Below are 12,142 nucleotides of genomic sequence, written 5' to 3' on the forward strand. Positions count from 1 at the left end.
CACCCCAAATTGTGTCGAACTCGAAGCTCATCCCTACTATTTACCAAGACATTTTTGTTACTGTGTTAAATCTTTCACTCGTGGTCAAAGAACTCTCATTAACCACTTGAGACTCGCGCTATTGACAAAAGACGTCAACAGCGCGGCTCTCAGGTGCCAACTGGACGTCTTTGCACGTCATTTGAAAGCATTACCCGCGCGCGCCACTGGGGGGCGCGCAGCGGGTAAACACTGTCCCGGCGCATCGCTGGGGATCCGATGCGTGTACCTGGCGGCCGTGATGTCCGCCGGGTACACGCGATCGTCGGTAACACAGCAGGGACGTGGAGCTCTGTGTGTAATGATGAGGTGTAAACAAAGAGCTCCACGTGCTGTCAGGGAGAGAGGAGAACGATCTGTGTCCCTTGTACATAGAGACACAGCATCGGTCACCTCCCCCAGTCACCCCCCTCCCCCCACACAGTTAGAACACACCCAGGATACACATTTAACCCCTTCCTCACCCCCTAGTGTTAACCCCTTCACTGCCAGTCACATTTATACAGTAATTAGTGCATTTTTATAGCACTGATCGCTGTATAAATGTGAATGGCGCCAAATTTGTGTCAAAAGTGTCCGATACGTCCGTCGCAATATCGCAGTCCCAATAAAAATCGCAGATCGCCGCCATTACTAGTAAAAAAATAATAATAAAAAAAAATCATAATTCTGTCCCCTATTTTGTAGGCGCTATAACTTTTGCGCAAACCAGTCGCTTATTTTTTTTTTTTACAAAAATATGACGAAAAATACGTATCGGCCTTAACTGAGAAATTTTTTTTTTTTTTTTTTTTTTTTAATTGGGATATTTATTATAGCAACAAGTAAAAAATATATATATTTTTTTTAATTGTCGCTCTTTTTTTGTTTATAGCGCAAAAAATAAAAACCGCAGAGGTGATCAAATACCACCAAAAGAAAGCACTATTTGTGGGGGAAAAAAGGACGTCAATTTTGTTTGGGAGCCACGTCGCACGACCGCGCAATTGTCAGTTAAAGCGACGCAGTGCCGTAAGCTGAAATTTCGCCTGGGAACTAAGGGGGTTTATGTGCCCAGTAAGCAAGTGGTTAACCCGAATCCTATCTGAGAGATATTAAACCTCATATATAATAAACGGGTAACAGAAGGTTTTCAGCGGGTCACAAATCCCATTCCAATGGCAGACAAGGAGGATCCGACTCCTGGAGAGAAGGTGAGTGTTGCAGCCGTGACTATCCCGGTGTACACAGGGTGATGCAACAGATATATACTGTATATCTTTTTAGGAACAGGAGTGACATCTCCAGGGGAATCTTAATCTGGACGGCTATAAATCTAAACCAAGCTGTCATGTCATTAGCTAAACCAACAAACCATAATAACCGCACTAAGCACAAAGATAAAAGAAATCCAATTAATCCGCTAACAACAAGCAAACCTAATCCTGTTACTGATAATCCGCGGTGTCTACCCATCCGTCACAGATCTCAGCCAATCATTTAGTAATAAATTATGATACTCTGTGGGATGACTTACTAAAGGCAAATAGACTTTGTAATTTTGTAGGGGAATTTGCCCCCCAGAGCTAAGGCAGCTTTATCACTGGAGCGGCGGGTCCTTTAGCGGTAAAGTGCCACTAGGTTTAGCAGCGCTTTACCGCTGTTTAAGCGGCGCGTTTAACCCCCCGCTAGCGGCCAAAAAAGGGGTTAAAAGCACCCCGTGTTGTGGCGCTTCAGAATCACTTTTCAGTGCTTTGTACCCCTGCTGACAGTTGAAGTGTAAACAAAACAGTTGCAGTAGGTACAGTTGAACCTCAGATTACGAGCATAATCCGTTCCAGGAGAAAGCTCGCAATCCAAAGTACTCGCATATCAAAGCGAGTTTTCCCATTGAAGTCAATGGAAACAAAAATAATTTGTTCCGCATTGACTTCAATGGGATGCAATACCAAATGCGGCCAGAGTAGGGGGGCGCCAGAGAGCACCAAAAAGCGCCCCCGTAGCTCAGGCCAAATGAGGTACTGCAGGCCAATGTTCGGCTTTTCTCTGCTCCTGCGCCCCCATACCTCTGGTCAAATGAGGTACTGCAGGCCAATGTTCAGCTTTTCTGGGCTCATGCCCTCCCATACCTCAGGCCAAATGAGGTACTGCAGGCCAATGTTCGGCTTTTCTCGGCATCTGCGCCCCTGTCCCTCAGGATGAATGAGGTACTGCAGGCCAATGTTCGGCTTTTCTCGGCTCCTGCGCCCCCGTCCCTCAGGCCAAAGGAGGTCCCGCAGGCCTATTTTCGGCTCTGCTCGACTCCTGCGCCCCCGTACCTCAGGCCAAATGAGGTACTGCAGGCCTATTTAGCTTGAAGTCAAAATTTATAAATGTAAACATTCCTTGAAATAGGAATCAGTGTGACAGGTCCTCTTTATGGAGAGATGTGGGGTCAATAAGACCCCACATCTCTCCTCCAGGCTTACAAGCATGAAATCGTTGAAAAAAAAATCACCGATCACATGCCGATAGCCGCGATTGAGGCTTTGTTTAGTTCCGGGTACCGGGCGTGACGTCATAACGTCGCGCCTGGGCCTCCGACGGTCATAGAGATGACTGGTGACCATCTGGTCACCAGTCATCTCTATGCTTTCCAGGCAGCACCGACCGATTCGCTCTCTGGGCCCCCCGATGGCACGGGAGAGCCCGGAGAAGCACCGGATGGCGGCGGGAGGGGGCCTATAAGAACGATCATCGTTCTTATCGTGCACAGAATCGGCGGCTGAAGACGGAGATATCTGAATGATGCCTCTAGCTGCTCCCATCATTCAGATATCACCGAAGTGGAGGACGTCATATGACATCCTCCCGTGGACAAGTGGTTAAACTTCCCTTCTATACTTGGGGTGTGTGTTATACGCCTATAAATACGGTACATTGACAGAGGCTCCAACCCTTCTTCACTCTACTAAATATGGGCTTTCCCATTGGTAGACATCCCATCACTTCCTGTCCTTTTAGGAAATGAGGGTAAATCTCCACCAATGTGGACATAAATACCAATAAAAACCCGACAGAGACTCTAAACCTTCTCAGCTCCATCCAAAGCAAAATACAAAGGGCCAGATTCTCGTAGAATCCGCGGCGGCGTAGCGTAAGCCATTTACACTACGCCGCCACAAATTACTGGAGCAAGGGCCGTATTCTCCAAGCACTTGCTCCGTAATTTGCGGCGGCGTAGTGTAAATGGCCCAGCGTAAGGCCACGTAATTCAAAGGGGGCGACTTGTATTTAAATTAAGCGCGCCCCCGCGCCGATCGAACTGCGCATGCCCAGTGCGCATGCTCCAGCTCACGACGGAAAACGTCAATGACGCAGACGTGAGCCTCATTGACGTAAAGTCCTATTCGCAAACGACTTAGGAAAACGACGGAAACGATGGAAAAAGACGACGCTGACCCGACGCCATATTTAACATGGCATACGACGGACCTTCGTAAACTTACCCCTCATATAGCAGGGGTAAGTTTACGCTTACGGAAACAACGTAAATTCACTGCGTCGACCACACATACGTTCGGGAATCTCGCGTAAATAGCTAATTTGCATAGACGACAGGGAAAACGACGAGGCGACACCTAGCGGCGGGAAGAAAAATTGCATTTAAGATCCGACAGCGTAAGAGACTTACGCCTGTCAGATCTAATGGATATCTATGCGTAACTGATTCTAAGAATCAGTCGCATAGATACGACGGCCCAGATTAGGACTTACGACGGCGCAAATGGCGTTGTGCCGTCGTAAGCCCTTTGAGAATCTGGGCCTTAGATTTGGCAGGAGCAGAACTAAACCCCCCCCCCACCTTGTCTATTCAGACCATTGAAGTTCCATTGAAGTTTTACTTTTCATTGAATGGATCACAAAATTACCCTTTTAAGGCAAAAAAAAAGGAAGATGTTTCATATTTACTGATACATAATTTATTATAATAAATATTACAATACATTATAGCGTATGATGTGATATATAGTATAAATAGGATCTATTACATTTTCACAATTCCTTATTATTATTATTATTATTATTATTATATTTTTAAGTGCTAATTTTTTATTTCCAAACTGAAAAGGTTTCAGGGCCTCGCTTTTTTATTACATTTTTTATTCCATTAAATTGTTATAAAGGTAACACACTAGGCTGGTGCGCCTTTTTCTTTTCTTCCCTCTCTCCTGGGGGCCTCCCTGTTAAAGGGTTGGTTCCACCCAAAATCTATATATGGCCAAGAATACAGCAGGGGGAGTTATGCTGCGTACGCACGGTCGGAATTTCCGACAAGAAAAGTTTGATGCTTCGATGTGAGCTTCTGGTCGGAAATTCAGACAATGCGTAGGCCCCATCGAACTTTTCCTGTCGGAATTTCCGACAGCGAAAATTTGAGAGCCGGTTTTCAATTTTTTTTTTTACGACAAGAAAATCGTACGCATGCTCAGAATCATTGAACTTCTTTGATCTCGGCTCGTCGTAGGGTTGTACATCACCGGCGTTCTTGGCGGTCGTAATTTCAGACAGCGTTTGTGTGACCCGTGTGCATGCAAGACAAGTTTGAGCCAAAATTCCGTCGGAGAAAAATCTTGTCGGAATTTCCGATCGCGCGCATAAGACTTTGCGTCATATAAATCTAGGAGCACGTCTCCCGTAGGAGTCTCTTAGTCCGCGTACACACGATCAGTCCATCCGATGAGAACGTTCTGAAGGACCGTTGTCATCAGTTAACCGATGAAGCTGACTGATGGTCTGATGTGCCTACACACCATAGGTTAAATAACCGATCGTGTCAGAACGCGGTGACGTAAAACACGAAGTGCTGAAAAAAACAAAGTTCAATGCTTCCAAGCATGCGTCGACTTGATTCTGAGCATGTGTGGGTTTTTAACCGATGCTTTTGCATACTAACGATCGTTTTTGACCTATTGGTTAGGCGTCCATCGGTTCAATTTTAAAGCAAGTTGATGACTTGAAGGAGAACATGGTGGATGGATGAGATAAAGAAGAACATGGTGGATGGATAACTTTAGGGAGAACATGGTGGAAGGATGACTTGAAGGAGAACATGGTGGATGGATGACTTGAAGGAGAACATGGTGGATGGATGACTTGAAGGAGAACATGGTGGATGGATGACTTGAAGGAGAACATGGTGAATGGATGACTTGAAGGAGAACATGGTGGATGGATGACTTGAAGGAGAACATGGTGGATGGATGACTTGAAGGAGAACATGGTGGATGGATGAGATAAAGGAGAACATGGTGGATGGATAACTTTAGGGAGAACATGGTGGAAGGATGACTTGAAGGAGAACATGGTGGATGGATGACTTGAAGGAGAATATGGTGGATGGATGACTTGATGGAGAACATGGTGGATGCATGACTTGAAGGAGAACATGGTGGATGGATGACTTGAAGGAGAACATGGTGGATGGATGACTTGAAGGAGAACATGGTGGATGGATGACTTGAAGGAGAACATGGTGAATGGATGACTTGAAGGAGAACATGGTGGATGGATGACTTGAAGGAGAACATGGTGGATGGATGACCTGAAGGAGAACATGGTGGATGGATGACTTGAAGGAGAACATGGTGGAAGGATGACTTGAAGGAGAACATGGTGGATGGATGACTTGAAGGAGAACATGGTGGATGGATGACTTGAAGGAGAACATGGTGGATGGATGACTTGAAGGAGAACATGGTGGATGGATGACTTGAAGGAGAACATGGTGGATGGATGACTTGAAGGAGAACATGGTGGAAGGATGACTTGAAGGAGAACATGGTGGATGGATGACTTGAAGGAGAACATGGTGGATGGATGACTTGAAGGAGAACATGTTGGATGGATGACTTGAAGGAGAACATGGTGGATGGACGACTTGAAGGAGAACATGGTGGATGGATAAACTGAAGGAGAACATGGTGGACGGATAACTTAAAGGAGAACATGGTGGAAGGATGACTTGAAGGAGAACATGGTGGATGGATGACTTGAAGGAGAACATGGTGGAAGGATGACTTGAAGGAGAACATGGTGGATGGATAACTTAAAGGAGAACATGGTGGAAGGATGACTTGAAGGAGAACATGGTGGAAGGTTGACTTGATGGAGAACATGGTGGATGGATGACTTGAAGGAGAACATGGTGGATGGATGACCTGAAGGAGAACGTGGTGGATGGATGACCTGAAGGAGAACATGGTGGATGTATGACCTTGAAGGAGAACATGGTGGATGGACAATGCCAAATAGAATGCGGTTGTGGAAGCAAGGAGGTGCTGGGTTTGTTCACCAAACATTCCAAGTGGTCATGGTAATTGTATCGGTAATATCTTTTTTTAATACTGCTTTTAGGCCTTGTACACAAAGTGTTCAGCTTGTATAAGAGAAGAGAGTACATCAAGTTTTTACAAAGCATTTGGAAAGTTTTCCGCAAGGTTCAAGCTGATTACTTGAAACCTTCAAAGCACCCAAAAAAAAATCCTAAAGTACCCAAAATTATTAATAGGTGATGCTTTTAAAGCCTTTGCAGCTCAATAACTTATGGTTAATCATCAATTAGAGAACTAGAATAATTGATAGCCAATATGTGTTGCACATACTGTACATGTTGTTTACATACATGTGCTAGTTCTATGTGCATTTGTGTGTGTGTGTGTGTGTGTGTGTGTGTGTGTGTGTGTGTGTGTGTGTGTGTGTGTGTGTGTGTGTGTGTGTATGTGTATGCAGGGCGGTGCTTTTAATTTTTTATATATTTTTTTATATATATTTTAAAATAATTTTTTTTTCATTTAACCTTATTACGAATATATGGAGACTAAAAATGTAATGCAATTAAAGCAAGGTGACAGGTACTCTTAATGGAGACATCAGGGGTCTGTAAGACCCCTAATGTCTCTCCTGCTCTCTGCTCCAGCTGATTGGGCAGAGACTGTATTCAATCTCTTGCTTACCTCCCTGCACTGGGGACTTAGACTGCTCTGAACCCAGAAGTGCTCAGAGCTGAGAACTTTTGGGTTCACACTCTGCAAAGGACACCGGGGAATAGACATTTCCTACTCACAATACTAACAACCTTTTTTGAGGTCCTGGGCTCCCAGGAAGAGTGGGAGAGGGGGCAAAATCACAAAGAGGATGCCTAATGTCTCTCCTGCTCTGTGCTTCAGCTGATTGGGCAGAGACTGTATTCAATCTCTTGCTTACCTTCCTGCACCTCTTAGATTTAGAGAGCTCTGAACCCAGAAGTGCTCAGAGCTGAGCACTTCTGGGTTCACACTCAGGCAAAGGACACCAGGGAATAGACATTCCTACTCACAATACTAACAACATTTATTGAGGTCCTAGGCTCCCAGCCAGAGTGGGAGAGGGGCAAAATCACAAAGAGGGAAGTGGAATCTATAGAAAGAGCTTGTTTTGACCATTTTATAACATATGGGATATACCTCAAGTGTTAAAGTGGAAAATATTTGGAAGAGAAGAAACCTATCTTGAGACTAATCCTGAAAGCCCTTCCCACATCCCAAATTGTTTGGAGAAAATGGAGGGAGTGCCCCAGGGATAGTGCGGGCAAGGGACCTAACGGTCCCTTGCCCACACTATCCCTGGGGCACGCCCTCCATTTTCTCTCAACTGTTAAAGTGGGCCCTTTTGGTAGGTTTAACAGTCTCCTGCATGAAGAATTCCTTACATTTTTCAAAGCACTGGTACAAAATAGATTTTTCAGAAAAGCTTTGTTAATAAAAAAGCCATCGATGAGCTCCAGTCCAGGTCGTCCTCCTGGGCTGGATGAAGACCCTGGATGGTGGCTGAACAAAGATGGTGCTTGTAACAGAAAGGCCCGTGGGACCCAGAAGCTCCCCGATGCCTCTTATGTGTAGATCACCATGTGTCTCTAATAGGGGCACAGGGTGAATGAGAACCCCACTCTGGTCTGGGCTAGTCAGATTTAATTGTATATATTGTATTTATATTGTGTGTTGGCTGTAGTGTACTATAAAGCTTGCTGTGGTAATTAAGTCTACTACTGTGATGTAAATGAATCTAGGATGGTCTAAGGATCTTTCATTGTGTTGTGCTAATTGACCCTGTATTGTGTGAAGGTCTATTGATGATAATTGTGTATTGCAAGTTAACAGACAGTCTAAAGGTCATGTGTCTGAGACATCAGCTGTAGTTAATTAGCTCATGTAAATTAGGTCAGAGCCGGAGTCATGATGTCTACCAAAAAGATGTGTATTGGGCTCGTTGTGTGATGATGTGGGTGGAGTTGAGTCATTGTTCATTTTGGTTACCAACTGTATATAAGAAGCCTGATTTTCTCATTAAAGAGTTTATTCGTTTGAACCTCAAACAGAGCTGTGTCTCGTTACTGGGGGAATTCGTATGGGTCGTGTTCGCCGGATTGTGGAGTGTCGATAAGCTGCCTTGGGTACGGGAATGGAATATCTTAAACGGCGTTAACCCCTGTCCCATTTGGGGTTTCCGTTACATTGCCCAACATGAAAACACATATCTCTGAGGACAGGTCCACTTTAGCGTGAAAAATATATCTGATAACAGGTCCACTTTCATTGGTTCTTGTACAAGCCGAAGCGTTTTGTGTACAAGGCTAAGCTTTCTACTTTTTTTGTATGTTTTTTTTTTTTTTTTTTGGTCATCCTATGGCTCTGTGTTATCCTTCTTGTTGCTGCCGTTTTAATTGCTGGCAGCAGGCGGTGGGTTGAGCTTGGAGATGATCACGCATTTATTGTCCAGCATGTGTCTCGGCAGTGTCCGGTCCATGTACTCTCCGTTGTGCTCCAGAGCGCACAGGAACCGTTGCCTATCTTCAGCTTTCTGTTTCGCCGCTTCATCGGTTATTAGAATATTCTCCACGTCCGACAGCATTTCGTACGCACGCCGACTGTTCTCCAAACACACGCAGGTGCACTTCGCTGCGTAAAAAAGTACGATGACCAAAAGGGTAATAGCCAACATTCCAGTGGTCTGCAGAAAAAAAAGAAGACCAGAAAAGGTTAAAGGTCTGCTTTGTATACGGAGCAAAAATTCTGTACAGTACTGGACTACAGAGGCGGCTCTTTAACCACTTAAGGACCGCCTCCTGCACATTTACGTCGGCAGAATGGCACGGTTGGGCACAGGCACGTACAGGTACGTCCTCTTTAAGTGCCCAGACACCGATGACCGTGACCGCGGGACCCGCGGACCTGGAGTCTCGCGATCGGTCCCCGGAGCTGAAGAACGGGGAGAAGTGAGTGTAAACACAGCTTCCCCGTTCTTCACTGTGGCGCCGTGATCGATCGTGTGTTCCCGTTTATAGGGAAACACAATCGATGACGTCACACCTACAGCCACACCCCCCTACTGTTAGAAACACAGATGAGGTCACACATAACCCCTTCAGCGCCCCCTTGTGGTTAACTCCCAAACTGCAATTGTCATTTTCACAGTATCAACTCCTCCATCATTGGCTTACAGAGCTGATACAGTGGAACCTCGGATTGCGAGTAACGCGGTTAACGAGCGTTTCGCAATACGAGTGCTGTGTATTTTGAAGACAAGTTATTTGGCATCACACATGTTAATGTTATGATAAAATTTGGGATAATTATTAAGAGTCGGATCCATTTCTGGGTCTTGTCGGCAAATATTATCGGAATTTGGACGCCAAGCAACAGCCAAGACCATCACTCTTCCTTTCAGGTCCTTAACTCTTCAGTGGACGTCGTTATGAAGTTTTGAAGATGATTATCAAACTCTTACCCGGGATAATGAGGTAATATGACAGAAGAACATGCGCAATATTATTATGACTAATTATAGTATTATGTGTTTGGGTCTTAAGAAACAGACGTGATCTGCAAATTGCATAATCATCTCACTCAATCAAAACAAGATATAAAATGTGTTCACTGTGACACATACTACCCCTAAATATTGCGCCCGGTGCCACGGCCCCCCCCCCCTGCACCCCCCACGCTACGCCACTGGGCACAGCGCATAAAGTGACCCTCGCTATTTGGGTTTTAACTACTTCCAGACCTTAGGTGTTTTTCAGATTTGGTGTTTGCAAGACTAAAACAGTTTTTTCTGCTAGAAAATTACTTAAAACCCCCAAACATTATATATTTTTTTTCTAACACCCTAGAGAATAAAATAGTGGTCATTGCAATACTTTTTGTCACACCGTATTTGCGCAGCGGTCTTACAAGCGCACTTTTTTTGGAAAAAATTCACTTTTTTTAATTCAAAAATAAGACAACAATAAATTTGGCCCAATTTTTTTATATATTGTGAAAGATAATGTTACGCCGAGTAAAATGATACCCAACATGTCACGCTTATAAAATTGCGCCCGCTCGTGGCATGGCGTCAAACTTTTACCCTTAAAAATCTCGATAGGCGATGTTTAAAAAATTCTAGAGATTGCATTTTTTGAGCTACAGAGTAGGCCTATGGCTAGAATTATTGCTCTCGCTCTAACGATTGCGGCGATACCTCACTTGTGTGATTTGAACACCGTTTTCATAGGCGGGCGCTACTCGCGTATGCGTTCGCTTCTGCGCGCGAGCTCGTCGGGACGGGGCGCTTTAAAAAAAATGTTTTTGTTTTCTTATTTATTTTTATTTATTTTATTACTTTTTACACTGAAAAAAATTTTTTATCACTTTTATTCCTATTACAAGGAATGTAAACATCCCTTGTAATAGAAAAAAGCATGACAGGTTCTCTTATATATGAGATCTGGGGTCAAAAATACCTCAGATCTCATATTTGGGCTTAAATGCAAAAAAAAATTAAAAAAAAATTGGAAATGTCATTTTTTCAAATGACAAAAAAAAAAAATTGTCTCTTTAAGAGGCTGGGCGGGACTGACGTTTTGACGTCACTTCCGCCCAGCGGAGCTATGGGGACGGGCGAAGGAGATTTTTCCTTCAGTCTCGTCCCCGCTCAGCTGCCGAACGGTCCCGATCGCCTCCGCCGCTACCGACGGCTCCGGTAAGCGTCGGAGGGCGCGGGAGAGCGGTGGGAGGGGGGGCCCTCTCCCGCCACCGATAACGGCGATCTCGCGGCGAATCCGCCGCGGAGACCGCCGTTATCGTTTACCAGACTGAGCACACTAAAGATTGATACCTCGGTTGTGGCAGCAGCTGCTGCCGTTACCGAGATATCCATCTATAAAAAATGGACGTACATCGTCGTGCGCAGGTCTGGAAGTGGTTAAACTTTCTTCATCAGGTTTTAGGTATGAATTACATCTCCTGGTGCATTGAATGACGCCCCTTACCTGAAATATGAATAAGTAGTAGTTATGGTCCAGGCGATAGTGAGAGGCCGCAAAGACGAAGCAGGACATGTACCGACCGTCTGCGAGCGCTATCAGGAGCCAAATCATTGGAGCTTTTCCGAGCTCCAGGAAAACGTAGAAAGAAGCCCAACTGCCAGACCAACACGGGCAACATTCCTTCTTCTTGTTGAATCCAGGAAAATAGTAGAGTCCCAGGTAGACGAAGATGATGGCGGGACACAGGTAGAACGAGAGGCTGTAGAAACATACGAGGACCGGGCTGTAAGTATTTGTTGCCGGACACACAAAGTTGGAGTCTAAAATGGCTTGTATTCCAATAAGAGAGAAAGTCAATAAGAACGTGCTCACAAATTTGGACCCGAAGGAGATGTATGATCCGAACGCGTCAGAGATGGCCATTTTGCCCCGGTGGTTGGTACCGACTCGGACTTGGAAAGGAGCGCCGGGTCTCTCTGCAACTCTGAAGACTGGAAATGAAGTCTCGCCCGAGGAGAAGGATGGAGAAGTCCTTGTCTGAGGTTCTGAAGGTTCAGTCCCTCTATATAAAGGAGATGAAGTCGGATCGGAAAGGCCTCCTTTTTCAGTCTTTGAGCATCGTGCCAATTAAGCTCATTTGCCTACTGGAAGAACCGGATAGACCTGTCACAAGAATGCGCAATGTACAACAACGGCATCGCAAATTTCCTTGGAATCAGAAAAATCTCACACTGCTAGCATGGATATAAATCATTTTCTGATACGGGGTCATGACCTCCAGGCTGGAGGAGGAAGCGA

General features: G+C 45.1%; 2 protein-coding genes across 3 annotated transcripts; both read right to left on the reverse strand.

Moving 5' to 3' along the window:
• Positions 1-4,933: 4,933 nt before the first annotated feature.
• LOC120944786 (guanine nucleotide exchange factor subunit RIC1-like) lies at positions 4,934-6,631 on the reverse strand. Of its 2 annotated transcripts, none has more exons than XM_040358573.1 (2): positions 6,007-6,631; positions 4,934-5,838 (listed from the first exon to the last, which is right to left on the reverse strand). In XM_040358573.1, the coding sequence occupies exons 1-2, from the start codon at positions 6,202-6,204 to the stop codon at positions 4,975-4,977; spliced, it is 1,062 nt and encodes a 353-aa protein (XP_040214507.1). In that variant the 5' UTR covers positions 6,205-6,631; the 3' UTR covers positions 4,934-4,974. The 2 variants fall into 2 exon arrangements, with proteins under 2 accessions (XP_040214507.1, XP_040214508.1); XM_040358574.1 differs by having other exon boundaries at positions 4,934-5,602; positions 5,995-6,631.
• A 1,838-nt stretch (positions 6,632-8,469) lies between these two features.
• On the reverse strand, positions 8,470-11,899 carry LOC120944788. The gene is made up of 2 exons (XM_040358575.1): positions 11,348-11,899; positions 8,470-9,045 (listed from the first exon to the last, which is right to left on the reverse strand). Exons 1-2 carry the CDS (start codon positions 11,765-11,767, stop codon positions 8,755-8,757), a joined length of 711 nt encoding a protein of 236 aa, XP_040214509.1. The 5' UTR covers positions 11,768-11,899; the 3' UTR covers positions 8,470-8,754.
• Between the last annotated feature and the right edge of the window lie 243 nt (positions 11,900-12,142).

This window comes from Rana temporaria, chromosome 7 (assembly GCF_905171775.1).
Source record: "Rana temporaria chromosome 7, aRanTem1.1, whole genome shotgun sequence".
In the NCBI taxonomy this organism is placed as follows: Eukaryota; Metazoa; Chordata; class Amphibia; order Anura; family Ranidae; genus Rana; species Rana temporaria.